Here is a 17,538-nt window from a genome sequence, read left to right on the forward strand (position 1 = left end):
CCTGTTAGGTACTAGGTTTTATGAGCTAGGCATTTATTACTCCACCTGCCTGACGGGGACGCTGAGATTTAGAGGTTTAGGGACTTTTTTCAGGGGGGTTCCTTCTTTTAACAACTATTTATTTATTGACTTACTTTATGCCTCGCGCTGTTCTAGGTCCAAGGTATACAGGCATAAACAAGATAGGCAAGGCCGCCATGGTCATGGAGCTTGCATTTTCATATAAATAAAGGTTTAAGGTCATTTTGTCTAGGAAGGAAAAACATAAAAGCAGAATGGTATGAGGTGTCGCACTAGTTAGTATGGAAAGGCCCCTTTGAGGAGCTAACACTTGGGCTGAGACCAAAATGAGAGGTCACATAATGTCACAGGCTGGATTCTGGCCCTGGTCTGTCTGATCCTAAAGTATCCTAGTATCTGTTCTGTGATACTTACAGGAATTCCCTACCTCTGTGCATAACATATATCTGAAAATGAGAGAGCCGAAAGATAAAACAAGCCTTAATTGCAGTCTTTGCAGAAGCTGCCTTGCTCTCATGTGGCCCAGAAAGGGGCATCAGAATCTCTATTTGGCCAAGGGCACCACAGAGGAGAAAGACACAGTGTCTCCTGCTATATAACAAATCACCCCAAAACTTGCTGGCTTAAAACAGCAGTAATCGTATGCTATTTCTCGTGGTTTCTATGGGTCAGGGATTTAGAAAGGGTCCAGCGGAGATGGTTTTCTCTACCCCATGATGTCTAGGCCAGTGTGTCTCAACTGGCAGCAGTTTTTGCCCCCCGACGATTTTTGTCAATGTCTGGAGACCTTTTTTGTTATTACAATTTGGGGGTTGCTGCTGGTATCTAGAGGGTAGAGGCCAGAGATGTTGTTAAATATCCTAGTGCCTAGGCGACTCCACGTGCACCACAAAGAATGATCTGGTCCAAAATGTCCATAGTGCTGAAGTTGAGAAACCCTAGCCTAGGGCCTCTGCTGGAAGACTGGGAGCCAGAATCATCTGAGGCCTATTCACTCACATGTCTGGTAGTTGGTTTGGGGCTGTCAGCCGGAACACCCACCTCTGACCCCTTCATGTGACCTGGGCTTCCATAATATGGTGGCTGGGTTCCAAGGGCGAGAGTTGAGAGAGAGGAGAGAGCAAAGGCATGTGAGTCAGGTGGAAGTCATGCCTTTTACCACTTAGCCTGTCACTTTCACATGTTGTCCTGGTTGGAGAAGCCACAAAGTCCCACCCAGGTTCAAGGGGAGGGGAAATAGACTCCACAGTCTTTATGGGAAGTGGCAAGGTTCTGCAAGATCATGCAGAACTGGAAATACTCTTGTGGCTATTTTTTTCATTTTAAATCAATTTATTGGGTTTTTAAAAAAAATACATTTATTTATTTATTTGTTTTTTTATTTTTGGCTGTGTTGGGGCTTCGCTGCTGCACACGGGCTTTCTGTAGTTGCAGCTAGTGGGGCTACTCTTCGTTGCGGTGCATGCGCTTCTCATTGCAGTGGCTTCTTTTGTTGCGGAGCATGGGCTCAGGGCACGCGGGTTTCAGTAGTTGTGGCTTGTGGGCTCTACAGCGCAGGCTCAGTAGTTGTGGCACACGGGCTTAGTTGCTCCGCGGCATGTGGGATCTTCCCAGACCAGGGCTCGAACCCGTGTCCCCTGCATTGGCAGGTGGATTCTTAACCACTGCGCCACCAGGGAAGCCCTGTTGTGGCTATTTTTGGAAAATATAACCTATCACACCACATCAATTGCTTTCCCTTCCACCAAAGGGGTTAGGGAGCCAGCTCACCTAGGCGGTCCTCACCCTCCTATATGGCTGTGTTATCATAATTGTTTATTGCTGTTGTTCTGTTTATTCTGTGTGGGAAGAAGGGACAATAAGAAAAGAGTAAAAATGAGCAAGAGTAAGAAGGGGAAGTTGGGTCAGTAAAAACCACAGGAGCCACTGAAAACCAGAGGCATAGTGGCCTGGCCCTGCACAAGCAACACTTCTTGGCTGGGCAGTGGGCTTGGGTTGGCGAGGAGGCACTCTGACTTGGGAGATGACTCTACCCTATGTCTGCCCAGCACCGTGATAGCAATCTGTGAAAAGCTGAATTCAGTCTACAAAGGTTAACTCAGGCTTATCACGTGCTAGTGTGAGTTAAATGAAAATCCAGCATCTACAAGTCAAGGACTCTCAGGACTATCCTGATTATTTCAATCGTGGTCATCTTTCCGACTCAAATATGCAGTTCACAGGGAGCTGTGAAGTGGAAGTTTGGGCTTAAATATCAAATGTTTTTAATATTGTAGCATATATTAACATTTAACATGTTTTGTTTTGACTCTTTTTCTATAAATAACTCTTCTTAGAGAAAGACAAAAACAAATTTATATTTCACTTTTGTGTTTTAGATTTTGCTAAGCATGTTGACTTTTTAGAAGCTATAAGTAGTGCCTTGAGGGCCCTTTTGCAAACGGTGGCCTCCAAGAACATTCCTCAGGTAAGGTTTTAAAATTTTTTTGTGGAACTAGCCAAGATTCTGTATTACGGAGGCAAAATTTATTGCACTATTTTTAAGTATTTATTTCTATTGAAAGAGTAATGCATGATCCTTGTAAAGTGGAAACAAAAGTACCGAAAGTATAAAAGTAAAATCTTTTCCTTCTCCCCACCACCCCCAGCAAAACATACACAGTTTTTTAGTTGATATAATGTGTTTGGCATTTGTGTTGTAAGTATTTTCTCTGGAAATCATTTGTCTTTTTTAAAACATTTTATTACAGAAATGTATAGGCATGTTCTCCAGGTCCTCCACAGTGATCTGTCTGCACCTGTGATAGGTGCCTTATCACGTTTATTTTTTACTTTTTATGAAGGAAATTTTCAAACATTTCTAAAAGCAGAAATAGTATTGTTACCTGAACGCATTATCACCAAGTGTCAACAAGTTGCCAACATCTTGTCATTCTTGTTTCTTTCACTTTCCCTACATTTTTGTTTTAGCTTCTTGGAATAGTTAAAGCAAATCATATTATTTCACCCATGAATGTTTTATTGTGTGCTTCATTATGTGTCTGTGACAGAAAATGAACTTTTAAAAATCTTAACCGCAATACCATTATCCCAAACCCCCAAATCAACAGGTGTTTTAAAATTATCATTTGATATGCAGTCTGAGTTCAGTTTCCCCTGATGGCTTTTAAAATGTTTTTTTTTCAATTGGTTTGTTCAAATCAGCATCTAAGTAGGATCCATGTATTGTTCTTAGTTGGTATTTTGGTCTCTTAAATACATATATTTTAACGGGGTTAGTGAGATTGAATTCACATACCATACAGTTCACCCATTTAAAGTATACAATTCAGTAGTTTTTAGTATACTGACAGATTCTTAAATCTCTGAATTTATAACATTTCCCCTGCCTGCCCGCCTTTCCCCATACTATTTATTCATCGAAGAAGCGATCAGGTTTCCCTGGTGGCGCAGTGGTTGAGAATCCGCCTGCCAATGCAGGGGACACGGGTTCGAGCCCTGGTCCAGGAAGATCCCACATGCCGTGGAGCAGCTAAGCCCGCGCACCACAACTACTGAGCCTGCACTCTAGAGCCCGCGAGCCACAATTACTGAGCCCATGAGCCACAGCTACTGAGCCCGAATGCCCAGAGCCTGTGCTCTGCAACAAGATAAGCCACCACAATGAGAAAGCCGTGCACTGCAACGAAGAGTAGCCCCTGCTCGCCGCAACCAGAGAAGAGCCCGCGCACACCCAAAAATAAAGACCCAATGCAGCCAAAAATAAAAAATAAATAATTAAATTTTTTTTAAAACCCAGAAAACGCCATAATATTAAAAAGAAGAAGAAGATGCTGTCATCTGTCCTAAAGAATTTCCCCCATTCTCAGATATGGCTGCTTTAACAATGTTATTATTTAACAGGTCCCTCTGTCTCCCATATTGCCTATAAATTGGGAGCTAGGTCTAGAGCCTTAATTAGATTCAGGATCAGATCGTTTAGGCAAAAATAATTCACAGTGCTGTATGTATATTCTACTTTTATATCACAAATCACATATTGTTGTAAAATAGTGATGGTAAGATTAATCAATGGATTCACTTGTAGCAACCAGTGATTTTTGTTGTATAGATCCACTATTTTGCAAACCACTATAGGGTTTGCAAAATGGAGATATCCTAATTTTGTCATTCCTTTTAAAGCATTTATTAGCTGTGATTCTTCTGTAAATAAAAACTTCCTATTTCATCAATTAGTTGGTAACTTTGAAATAAATTTCATACCAAAAAAGATAGGATATGATTCTCCCTCCCCCCACCCCACCCTTTTTTCTAGAAAAATGAGTTGGTGTCCTAGCAGTCTCTAAAAATAACCAGTTTTTTAAACCATCATTAAAAACTCATTAATTATTTACCCTACAGAATATAGTTAATAATTTCAAAATAATGGTATTATTACTAACAATAACACTACTGAATGCAGTTTAAGATTTCTTTGTGATTCTTCATGTCCTTAGGGAAAAAAATCCCTCTAGGACTATACAAATTACTGTGTTTTAAAGTTGCTTGAAAAGTTCTCTTTGTGACTTGTTATAAAGTTAGCTTCAGTTGTTTCAGCTTTTATTAAAGCATTTTTTGTTTGCTTTAATTTTTATTTTTTAATTATATAAAATATTTACACAGTTTCAGAGTTAAAACTGAAACAAGATATATTCAGAGAAAAATATGGTATATACATACTATGGAATAGTATTCAGCTTTAAAGAAGAATGAAATTCTGATACATGCTACTGCATGGATGAACCTGGAAGACATTATGCTAAATGAAAGACAAAAGGACAAGTATTGTATGAATCCTCTCATGAGGGACCTAGAGTAGTTAAATTTGTGGGACAGAAAGTAGAACAGTGGTTGCCAGGGGTTGGGGTAAGGGTGGGGTGTGTGGGGAGACATTGTTTAATGGGTACAGGGTTGCAGTATGGAACAATGAAGAAGTTCTGGGGATGGATGGTGGTGTTGCCCCAACCGGTTGCACAACAGTGTGAATGTACTGTACTTACTACCACTGAACTGTACTTTTAAATATGGTTGAAATGGTAAGTTTTACGTATATTTTATCCCCAAAAAGAATATATATATGTATATATTTAGAGAGGTCTATCTTCTGTCCCTTTGCCCCTGTTCTTTCCTTTGTGCCATTGGTAATCATCCTTTTTGGTTTTTTAATTTATCATTCTATTGTTCTTTTTTGGAAAACATAAGCAAAATATGTATGTATTTGTATTTCAGTCCTTTTCTTTTTTTTTTTTTTTTTTGCGGTATGCGGGCCTCTCACTGTTGTGGGCTCTCCCGTGGCGGAGCACAGGCTCCGGACGCACAGGCTCAGCGGCCGTGGCTCACAGGCCCAGCCGCTCCGCGGCCATGTGGGATCCTCCCAGACTGGGGCACGAACCCGTGTCCCTTGCATCAGCAGGCGGACTCTCAACCACTGCACCACCAGGGAAGCCCCACTCCTTTCCTTAAAAGTAGTGCTTCTGTACTTTGCTCTTCTCCCTTATTAATCACCATAGACATGTTTCTCATTTCTTTTTTACAGCTTCATATCACTCCATTGTGTACATATTCCATATTCAACATGTCTGCATCGATGGATATTGTAGTTGTTTCCAATCTTTTGCTATTACAAATAGAACTGCAGTGAATAGCCTTTTTACAGAAGTTCTGTTGTGTTTTTTGCCATTGTGTCTTTGGGATCGATTCCTAGAATTGGGCTTGCCGGCTCAGAGAACAGATGGATTTGTAGCTTTGCTCTGGGTATTGCTGTAGTCCCCTCCTTAGAGTCTGAGCCGTTTCGAATCTCCACCAGCAGCGTTTGAGAGTGCCTGTTCTGCCAGAGCCTCACCAGAAGAATATGTTGTCAAAATGTTGGATTCTAAGTGGTCTGATGGGTGAGAAATTATATCTCAATTTTAATTTGCATTTCTCTTACTGTGAGGAGGTTGGACATCTTTCCATGTGTTTTAAGGGCCTTTGCATTTCTTTTTCTGTAACTTTTCCCATCTTTTGCCAATTTTGCTATCGGCTCTGTGGTCTTTTTCCTCTGTGTGTATAAGGGCAAATCCTAGGGCTTTGCCCCCAGTCTACTGAAGCAGAAACTCTGGGGAGGGGCCCAGAGATGTCTGTGTTTTAACAAGTGCTCTAGGTGATTGTCATGCACTCTGAAGTTTGAGAACTACAGTTCCAAACCGTCCTCACTGCTTCCTTTCTAAAATCCTCCAGTTCTGAGTACCATGTCACTAGACCACACCACCCCACCTCTCTTGGTTACAGTCACCCACCACCCCCAAGGGCGCCCCTCGTTCCTTGAAGATTCCTGCTGTTGGTTTCTGTTACTTTTCACTGGTCCCGTCATGATTCTAGGTGATTTCAGAATCCACGTGGATGCTCCTCCCAGGAACCTGGCTTCGCAGTTCTTCGGCCTCCCTTCCTCTGGTGGCCCGTCTTCCTTCCGTCCTTAGTCATTGCATGGCCACACCTCTAGAGCAGTGCTAACCCAGACTTGGCCCTGTTCCAGAGTTTAATGGGAAGTCTCTGGTGTTTTACTGTTGAATATAGCACATGATGTTGGCCTCTAATACATACTCTTTAAATATTTTCTCTTTGTATATTTGAGAATTATTTTCAAGAACGTAACTTCTAAAGAAAAAAGAAAGAACATAACTTCTGACCCTCAGTTTCTATGAAAGGGAAAGTGACATTTGCACTCTTGTGATACCTGTGTCCACGTGTGTGTTCAGATCAGCTTAAAATGAAAATTATCACTACTTGGTGGAAGCACTATATGATTTAATGGGTTTTACAGTCTTTATTAATTTACCATAACACACAAATCTCAGAGTCAGTTCTTACCTTGTATAGATTTCAGCCCATTTTTATTAAAGCTGCATGGTCCTATTTACATTTTTTATGATCAACGTTGAAAAGAAATGAGAATCTCTTTGGTCTGTGTATCTCTGAATGAAAGTCTTCAAATGAGACAAATAGGATCTGAAGGTTCTTTTACAGGCTTACAGCCATGGGATAGAGTAAGTGGTGACAGTGACATGAGCAGGCCTCGTCCTAGTTCAGAGTTACCAACGTTATTAATGAGTGATTAGAATATGTAATAACTTCACCGAGAGTTTGTGTCACTTGTAGCATCGTGCCTCTTGTAGAAGAGACTCCTGCCAATCCCGTTGCACATGCTGTTGGAATTGGCTGAGTTTAACGTGCTAAATACTCTCTCCTTCTCTTTCAACAGTGCATGACTCCCGACCAGCTGTTGACACTATGCAGAGCAGGCATCCATAGTAGTAATGTTGGGGTGAGGGTGAATGTGGTTAGTATTTTAGGAATCACTGGCAGCGTCCTAGCCAAAGAAGATGGTACACTTGACACTCTTAAGGTAAAAACAATATGCTTCCAACCTAAATCATTAAGTCATTAGAAATGGGAGAAGAGTGACTATTGGTGTGGGATTTTAAAAACTTCTGTGGACTTCATGAGAAGAAATCATATCAAGGAGTTGCTTACTGGGGACTTCTCTGGCGGTCCAGTGGTTAAGACTCCAAGCTTCCAATGCAGGGGGTATGGGTTTGCTCCCTGGTCAGGGAACTAAAATCCCGCCTACCGTGCGGCACAGCCAAAAAATAAAACTAAAAAATATATATATATATATTGCAAGAAAAAGAAAAGTTGCTTACTAAGGTATATTATTAAAACATACCCTTTGGCTTAATCTAACTCCATGAATCAGATAGGTACTTGAAGAGTTGTCCCATTTTGCCATTTAACTTTACTCCGGAGATGTTTTATCAAAAATAAATTGGTCTTCAGTGGAAGGCCAGGGTTCAGAGTTGTTCAGGATGCCTCTGCCTTTGCTGTTGCGTTAAATGTGTACATGTTGTATTCTCCTCTTGATGAAGGAACAGTCCAGACAGTTTCCTCAGCACACCAGGCTGTAGTGCATTCTGCACAAAGCCACCCAGTTCATCCTAAGACCTCTCATAAATTTTAAGCAGCAACTCTGGTAGTGCCAGCACACTAGGAACTCACTCAGCATGTTTGCTTCCAGCACTTTATCTCAACAAGTTGCTTAGGAACTGCACTGCCAGAGATACAGCCTAGTAACTAAAAGAACAGTAATAGTAAAATTACCCTTTGTTGTGCTAATCATCATTGCTGAAGTGTAGATTGCTGATAATGGATTATAAACTGATTATTACAAAGTATTTTCTTAACTTGCTAAGAGCTAAACAATGTGACTGGTATTTTTTAGCAGCTTATTTTGAAATGGTGATACATGCGTATAGCAAAACATTTAGGAAAGTAGAAAAGAATCTATAGTGCAAAGACACATCTCCACTCCTAAACATCCGGTCCCCCAGTTCCACTCTAGAGAGGCAGCCACTGTTACCCATCTCTTCTGTGTCATTCCAGGGATTTTGATTATATATAGACAACAAGTGAGAGAGCATGGCTGTGTGGCTCTGTACGTGTACACATATACCAATGAGCATGTGTAGGTATAATCACTTCCTACCCCTTTAGACTGTAAGGTCCAAGGTCCACTTTAGGGGAACAGCGAGTTTTTCTCAGGCATAACATAAGATTTCTGAGATATTTTTATTTAGTCACATTTTCAAGCATGAAGAAAAGTAGAAAGTACAGTAAATTTTTGTACAGCCATCAAGCGTATTTAAGAATTACTAGTTTTCTATCATATATACTTCAAGTAGTTGCTCTGCTGAGTGTGTTAAAGACATCCTGGTATTTTGCCCCTATGGGTTCAGTAGGCATATCTTAACAAGAGGGACACTCTCTTATATAACCACCATTATGCTGTACACAATTAACAGTTATTTCTTAATATGTCTAATACCTGGTCCATATTCAGAACTTTCCAGTTGTTCCAAAAATATCTATTTGTGGATGGTTTGTTTAAACCAGGATCTAAGTCAAGTCTACATGTTGTGCCTGTTTGGGGGTCTTCTAAGCCTCTCTTCATCTAGAGCCGTGCTCCTTCTTGCGCCACCTCCCAACCCCTGTTTTCTCCTCAGCTCCCGGGTTGGTTGTGGTTCGTAATGTTCAGCTTCTGGATTTGTCTGATTGCTTCCTTGTGACGTTACGTTTGTTCCTTTATCCTCTGAATCTCCCGCAAGATGGAAGTTAGATCTAAAAGCTAGGTTCGATTCAGATTAATCTTTTCAGTAAAACTACTTCGTAGGTGATGCTGTATATTTCATGTTGTATGATAAGATACTAAATTTAAATACTATCCTAGAGGTTATCTAGACCACTTATATTCAGATGAGAAAATTGAGGCCCAGCGTGGGTAACGGAACAGTCCCGGAGTCACCCCGTTATTTATGGTAGAGCTGGAGTTTGGACTCAGCATTTCTTAAATTTATTTTATTTTATTTTATTTTATTTATTTTATTTTTGGCTGTGTTGGGTCTTCGTTGCTGTGCGCGGGCTTTTCTCTGGTTGCGGTGAGCGGGGGCTACTCTTTGTTGCTATGTGCAGCCTTCTCATTGCGTTGGCTTCTCTTGTTGTGGAGCACGGGGCTCTAGGCGCGTGGGCTTCAGTAGTTGTGGCTTGTGGGCTCTAGAGCGCAGGCTCAGTAGCTCAGTAGCTGTGGTGCATGGGCTTAGTTGCTCCGCGGCATGTGGGATCTTCCCAGACCAGGGCTCGAACCCGTGTCCTCTGCATTGGCAGGCGGAGTCTCAACCACTGTGCCACCAGGGAAGCCCTGGACTCAGCATTTCCACTCTCCCACCCGTAATACAGATGTGCACATCGCCCTTAAGACATAAAGTGTGAAGCACAACAGCCAAAATAAAATAACTTTACTCTTAAACAATTCTTTGCAGGTAGGGAATGGTCTGTTCATTAGCTAGCTAATTGTGAAAGAAATGGGTAGATGTTAAAAATCATCACAGTGGTGCAAAATAAGATTATGTGCTCTTTAGTTTTTTAATTGTCTTAGAGTGTTTTTCATGTAATTTAAAAAGCAGGGGCTTCCCTGCTGGCGCAGTGGTTAAGAATCCGCCTGCCAATGCAGGGGACGTGGATTCAAGCCCTAGGCCGGGAAGATCCCATGTGCTGTGGAGCAACTAGGCCCGTTCGCCACAACTGCTGAGCCTGCGCTCTAGAGCCCGTGAGCTGCAACTACTGAGCCCGTGTGCCACAACTACTGAAGCTCACGCACCTAGACCCCGTGCTCTGCAACAAGAGAAGCCACTGCAATGAGAAGCCCGCGCACTGCAACGAAGAGTAGCCCCCGCTTGCCACAACTAGAGGAAGCCCGCGCATAGCAATGAAGACCCAACGCAGCCATAAATTAATTAATTAATTAATTAATTTAAAAAAAATTTTTAAAAAAGGAGGGTTTTTTGTTACAGATAATATTTATATGCATTTTGACACCATGGGAAAAGCCTTTTTGATGGAGATAGAAGGGAAATTTTAATAACTTCCAATATCTGTCTTTCATATATCATTTATGGATCTTAATTCATTTTATTTAGGAATATAAACTCTAAGATTTTAAATTTATCTTGCTTATGTTATACTTGGTATTTTTATAAATATGTGTTGCCTTTGATCTTTTTAAAGTTTTAATTTTTCCCTAGCCTTTATTTATTTATTTATGGGCCACACCACGTGGCTTGTGGGATCTTAGTTCCTCAACCAGGGATCACACCCACGCCCCCTGCAGTGGAAGTACAGAGTCTTAACCACTGGACTGCCAGGAAAGTCCCTCCCTAGCATTTTTATGTAAAATTTTAATGCGTGAATTGTTGTCACCTTTAGAGTTAGTACTTATTTCGAAAGCTGACTTAGGATGTTGGATGATAACTGTGTTTTGTTGTCTCCAGACCATCGGGTGCTTTCTGCTTGAGGTTGCCACCAAAGATCCCTCCCTTGTAGTAGCAGGAGAGGCTTTGGATGCCCTCTTTGATGTTTTTGCAGATGGTAAAGAAGCTGAAAGGGCCTCAGTTCAAATTAAATTGTTATCTGCTCTGAAAGAATTCCAGCCAGTCTTCAAAATGAAGGTATGTAGCGTTTTATTTAGAAATGCTGAAGTCTCAGCGTTCTATGGGAGGAGGGTGTGTGTGGTTCCCTCCGTGCAATCTCAGTGATTCATATAGCACTCCATCCCCAGTTCTGTGTAAACGCTTGTTGGCTGAGTCAGGGCTCAGTCTCCCTTTCTGTTGAATCACTGTGACGTGAGCCAAAATGGTGTCGACACGTTCCTCTTTCTGCAGCGGTTTAGAAATGTTAACAGTGCTTATGTGTAAGCACTACAGTCTGGCCTGCAAAGCACTTTCATAGACATGTTAAATTTATTTTATATCATGTAATGCATTATAGGCTAATTTCATTGTTACGAATATTTCCCTTTGGTGCTCTGAAAAAAAGGCAAACAAACTCCAAGTTGGCCTCTAATGGAGAACGTAGCTACCTTCATTTGCCCTTTTATTGATTGATTGATTGATTGATTCATCAGAAGCATCAAAGCTAACTTTGAGTCAAAAAAATAATGTTCAAAAACTGTTTTAGTGGTTGGGGGAAGGCAATCAGAAATTTTAAAAACAGCGTTTGATCACATGTCCACGAATGTAAGTTTATCAATTCTCCTCTTATCTAAATCTCTATTTCATTTTGAGAAATAAAAACATTTGTATTTTTTGCTTTTACATTTTAAATTAAACTTTTGCTTTTAAAGCTTTGTCAAGAGAATAGAGGCTTTAATGGAAAAGTAGCTTACTTTTGTTGCTTTCCAATACGTGTTTCTTTTCTCTCACAAGCTTCTAAGGCAGAATTCAGTTCCTGTGCCCAGAGCTCTGTGACAAGTTTTTAGGTGAATGTGATTGTATGTTTAGAAATTTAAACTTTTTGAATTTTTTTAAGGCATAAAAAATAGTTTTCTTTTGCAGAAGAAAAAAATAGCAGCACATGCCATGCACATTCTGTGTCACAGTTACATCAGTATTAGTTTAGGAACATTAATAATTGGTTTGTTTTTAACATTTTCATGTTTTGGCATCCCACATTTAAAAATGTAGTGATAGTGGCTGACACTTACTGAGTTAAGCTTCACCAGTAGGTGACTTTAGTCTTGGGGGGGGAAAATTGATCAGTTTACTCTTAATTATGCTTTGTTTAAGCCTGTAGTTTTGTTTGTTTCTTTGTCTGGGTTTTGTTTTGTTTTGAGATGTAATTGACATATAGTGTCAGTTTTAGGTATACAACATAATAATTTGATATATGTATCTATTGCAAAATGATTACCACAATAAGTTTAGTTAACATTCATCACCACACATAGTTACAAATTTTTTTCTTGTAATGAAAACTTATAAGACCTACTCTCTTAGTCACTTTCAGATATATAGTACAGTGTTGTTAACTGTCATCACCTTGCTATACATTACATCCCCAGGACTTATTTCTCTTATACAGTTGATCCTTGAATAACACGGGGCAGATCCACTTAAATACACAGATTTTCTTCCGTGGTAAATACTACAGTACCACATCATCCGCAGTTGGTTGAATCCGTGGCCAACAGTAAACTTATTCCCAGGTTTTTGACTGGGGGGTGGGGAGTTGACGCCCTAACCACTGCACTGTTCAGGGGTCAGCGGGAACCGAAGTGTGTACCTTTTGACCACCTTCACCCATTTTACCCACCCCGATCCCAAAGACCTAGTGTTTATTTTTTAAGCAGTGAGAAGTTTTATTCCCACCTGTTCCCTGTCTCATGGGTAACCAAATTGAATGGTGTTTCTCTAAGCAAAGACAAATGCACCTTAGTATTTTCCCCCTTCATTATCCAAAAGGTAGTATAATATATTCACATTCCTGTCCTTTTTGTGCTTTTACTTAACACTGTCTCCTAGAGACATTTCCATACCAGTACGTGGAGGGTGTCCACATTGTTCTTAAAGATCACAGGCCCTTTAAACTTCTGAAAAAGCAGTCTGCATGGTAAGGAGAAAATGTCCCCTTTCCCTGCAGCTGCAAGGAAAGCAGATGCAGTTGAGTCATCAGACTGTGTAGAAGCGAATGCTTTGAGAGCAGTGATGTAAACTGTGAACTAGGAAAGTAACCCCTAACCTCTGGAATGTCCATTGTTCTGATTGATTTTCCTACTTAATATGCCTTGCAGTGATGGTGATATTTAATTGTTTTTCTTTTCTCAAAGCTATAAAGCCCTGATGAAATTTCTCTGTTAGCCAGAACGGCAGCATGTAGTTTTTTATATGAAGCTCCTTTGTGAATGAAGCCACAGTTGCATTAAAGGCTGTTTGGTATATATTTAGCCCCAAATTGCATCTAAACACAATACAGTGCATTTTACCAAAAAACTTCTTTAGAGCAGCTGTCCTCAAAAGTGTCCTGTATCCGCAGCGCCAGCATCACCTGGTGACTTGTTACAAATGCAAATTCTCAGGCCCAGCTCCAGACCTACTGAAAATCAGAAACTGTGTGGATAGGCCCACCAGTCTGGTTTTTAACAAGCCTTCCAGATGCTAAAATTTGAGAACCATGGCTCTGGATTAGAGGTGAGGTATAGTTCACATACCATACAACTCATTCTTTTAAAGTCTACAATTCAGTTGTTCTTGTAACTATCAGTTAAAAGGTGCACAATCTTAATTTATCTTTATTATGGCTAATGTACTGTGTTCCATCACCTTGGAAGTGAAAATGTTTCACCAAAATCTGACTGCTGTTTGTTCTAAAAATAAATACACCACAAATTAAATGCTTTCTTATTTAAAGGAATTAGTGATATATACCAAATCACATATGATATATTTTTGGCAGATACGGAAAGAAGGGAGAGCTAAATACAGTCCAGATCAGCTGTGTGTTCTTGACAACGTGAAGATGAACTTGAGAAGGTTTGTCGCTTATCAAGAAACTGTTGAGAAAAAACTGACTACTTGAAAGAGACCAGTCCTCGTCTCAGAGCGTTCAAAGCTGAAGAATACTAGAGGGTTTCCTTTCAGTGTGTGTGTTCCTGAAAGTCATTTTTTAATGCCTGTACACTAATTTGAAGTTCATAAAAACTCCAGAACCTATCAGAAACTCTTAAAAGCTCTGGGATCTGTGTGGCATTTCTAGTGCTCTCAGAAATGTTTCCAGCATATTTTAATCACTGGAAACACGAAGAGTGGAAACACAAGGAAATCTCAGGTGCTTCTTCACGAGCAGTGAAGACACTTCCAAACAATCATGTTTTCCTTGAATTTTGCAAAAAAGGAAAATCCGAAGCATTGCTTGGCTGCTCTTTTAAGCCATTATCATTTTATATTAGCTAAATCTTTAACTGAAATATGAAGACAAGCTTTATAAATTTTTTTTGGTATGAAGTATATCAATTATGCTTACCTTTTGTGAAGAGGGGAGTGAGTTGGAGTCATACACCACTATTTAGCAGACTATACTACTAGCTAATGAGCTCATGAGGTCATCGTCGTCCTCTGTACAAAAGGATCTGATCGGATACTGCTTTGGAACATCACTCCTTATTTAATTGGAATTTAAATGGAATCAGAATTGGAAGAATATGTTTTTTAATAAATAACTTTTTAATTGAAAGCTTTGTGTCTTGGAAGATCTTTTTTAACATATCAGATAATCCTATTACTGCGTGTTTGCTTGCTAATGGATCTTGCTTTGAATATATGTGTGCTATTAAAAACAAGACTTTATAACAAGAATCTCCAGCATTACTGTCAATGTCCTTGAGGTAGTACGGTGACAGGTGGAGCAAAGGGAGGGAGCTTCAGTGCACATCATTGTCGGAGTGGGGCCCCTGGACCGGGTCTGTTGTCTGTCTATTTGCCTGATCAGAGGAGTTGTTGGAGATTTGAAAATTTACCCACTGTAGATCTCAGTTGACCTGTTAAAAGGCCCAATACCCAGCACAGGACTTAACTTTAGTTAACATCCATCACCTCACATACATTTTTTTTCCTTGTGATAAGAACCTTTAGCATCGACTCTCTCAGCAACTTTCAAATGTGCAATACGGTATTGTTAACTGTAGTCCCCGTGCTGGACATGACGTGCCCAGTCACTTATAATTGGAAGTCTACCTTTTGACAACCTTCACCCATTTTGCTTGCCCCCCACCGCTCACCTCGGGCGACTAACAATCTATTCTCTCTATGCATTCAGTTGTTTGGTTTTGGGGCGTTTTTTTGTTTGTTTTTTTAGATTCCACATATGAGTGAGATCATACAGTATTTGTTTTTCTCTGATGTATTTCACTTAGCATAATGTCCTCAAGGTCTACCCACATTGTCACAAATGGCAGGATTTCCTTCTTCTTTATGGCTGAATACTATCCCATTGTGTATATACAGTACGTTTTCTTTACCCATACATCCACTGATGGGCGTTTAGGTTGTTTCCATGTCTTGGCTACTGTGAATAATGCTACAATGAACAAATGGTACATATATCTTTTTAAAAATAAATTTATGTATGTATGTATTTATTTTTGGCTACGTTGGGTCTTCGTTGATGCCTGGGGGCTTTCTCCAGTTGCGGCGAGCGGGGGCTACTCTTAGTTGTGGTGCACAGGCTTCTCATTGTGGTGGCTTCTCTTGTTGCGGAGCATGGGCTGTAGGTTTGTGGGCTTCAGTAGTTGTGGCTTGCGGGCTCTAGATCGCAGGCTCAGTAGCTGTGGCGCACGGGCTTAGTTGCTCCGCAGCATGTGGGATCTTTCCCGACCAGGGCTCGAACCCGTGTCCCCTGCATTGGCAGGCGGATTCTTAACCACTGCGCCACCAGGGAAGTCCTGCAGATACCTTTTTGAGACAGTGATTTCATTTCCTTCAGATCTATACCCAGAGGTGGAATTGCTGTATCATATGGTGGTTCTATTTTGAATTTTCTGAGGAATCTCCCTACTGTGTTCATAGTGGCTACACAATTTACTTTCCCACCAATATTGCACAAGGGTTCCCTTTTCTTCACATCCTCACCAACACATATCTCTTGTCTTTTTGAAAATAGCCATTGTAGCAGGTGTGAAGTGATAGCTCATTGTGGTTTTGAGAGACAAATTCTTCCAATGAAGAAAAGTTTCAGAGTTCTCCCTGCTTCAAATGTTTATAGCATATATTCATTTTCAAGGAGGATAAAATTTCCAATTTTGTAATCTTTCCCACACTTTCCAACCTATAAACATTATGCAAAATAACTAGCACAGGGCTTAGTACATAGTAGGCTCTCGATAAATATTTGTCGAACAAATAAATGTTAGTGATTTTCTGTCTTATTAAGCAAGCTTGTTGCAGTTTTTGAATGCAGAATCACCCTATGGAACAGTGGAACGTGAGTTATTACATTGGAAATGTGCCATCCCCCCAATGTTTTAGGCTCTGAGGCATTAAGAGTCTGTACTGCTACCATTTAATTTTGCTATTCAGAACAACAATAAAGATAGGAAAAGATTAAATATACTCTACAGCTGTTTACGTAATAGCTCAGCAAGCATATGAATATTATTCATGCCACAGTAAAATAGAAACTGTAGTTTTTTATGTAGGAAAAAAAAGTCTGCTTTAAAATACAGTTATTTGCAAATTATCCAGAATAGTCCATTAAGCATATACACTCTTTTAAGAGTTGAAGTATAAGCTCATGTGAGAGCCTTTTTTCTAGAAAATATTTTTAAGTGTCCAACCTGCCATGGCATGTTTATCCAAGGAAATAAAAATCACTGCTTTACTTCTCTCTTTTTCTTTTTGCCTTTAAGATGGAAACTCATTTTAAAATAGAATTGATTTTGAAGTATTAGTCATTTAATTACATTTCTTTATCTGTAGTTTTATCTTTTGCCTTTATCTAGTCTTTCAGAGGAATACCTTTGAGTAATCAAGATAGGGAAAGTTCTTATCTCTTCAGCGTTCCTGTTCAGCCAGTTCTGTTGCAGGCTTGCTTCCTGCCTTTTTGAAATTGCATGGACCAATACTTGATTGTACAGGCAGACCTCGGAGATACTGGTCCAGAAAACCGTGTCAAAGCAAATATTGTAATAAAGTGAGTCACCAATTTTTTGATTTCCCAGTGCATAAGTGTGCAATAGCATTATGTTTAAAAAATAATGTACATACTTTTTTTTTCCCTTTTTGGCTGCGTTGGGTCTTTGTTGCTGCGCGCGGACTTTCTCTAGTTGTGGCCAGTGGGGGCTACTCTCCGTTGCGGTGCGTGGGCTTCTCATTGCGGTGGCTTCTCTTGTTGCGGAGCACGGGCTCTAGGCGCATGGGCTTCGGTAGTTGCAGCACGCGGGCTCAGTAGGTGCGGCACGTGGGCCCTAGAGCACGCGGGCTTCAGTAGTTGTGGCGTGTGGGCTCAGTAGTTGTGGCTCGTGGGCTCTAGAGCGCAGGCTCAGTAGTTGTGGCGCACGGGCTTAGTTGCTCCGCGGCATGTGGGATCTTCCAGGACCAGGGATCGAACCCGTGCCCCCTG

General features: G+C 40.5%; 1 protein-coding gene across 1 annotated transcript in view; it reads left to right on the forward strand.

The window, feature by feature from the left end:
• HEATR3 (HEAT repeat containing 3) overlaps positions 1 to 14,655 on the forward strand; it is a 36,430-nt gene extending 21,775 nt beyond the window's left edge. The window contains exons 12-15 of the mRNA XM_059999885.1: positions 2,400 to 2,488; positions 7,301 to 7,444; positions 10,920 to 11,096; positions 13,879 to 14,655. Of these exons, the coding sequence (XP_059855868.1) occupies positions 2,400 to 2,488; positions 7,301 to 7,444; positions 10,920 to 11,096; positions 13,879 to 14,001 (533 nt within the window). The 3' untranslated portion in view covers positions 14,002 to 14,655. The remainder of the gene's footprint in view (positions 1 to 2,399; positions 2,489 to 7,300; positions 7,445 to 10,919; positions 11,097 to 13,878) is intronic.
• The last annotated feature ends 2,883 nt before the right edge of the window (positions 14,656 to 17,538 follow it).

Source organism: Delphinus delphis, chromosome 20 (genome assembly GCF_949987515.2).
Source record: "Delphinus delphis chromosome 20, mDelDel1.2, whole genome shotgun sequence".
Taxonomy (NCBI): domain Eukaryota; kingdom Metazoa; phylum Chordata; class Mammalia; order Artiodactyla; family Delphinidae; genus Delphinus; species Delphinus delphis.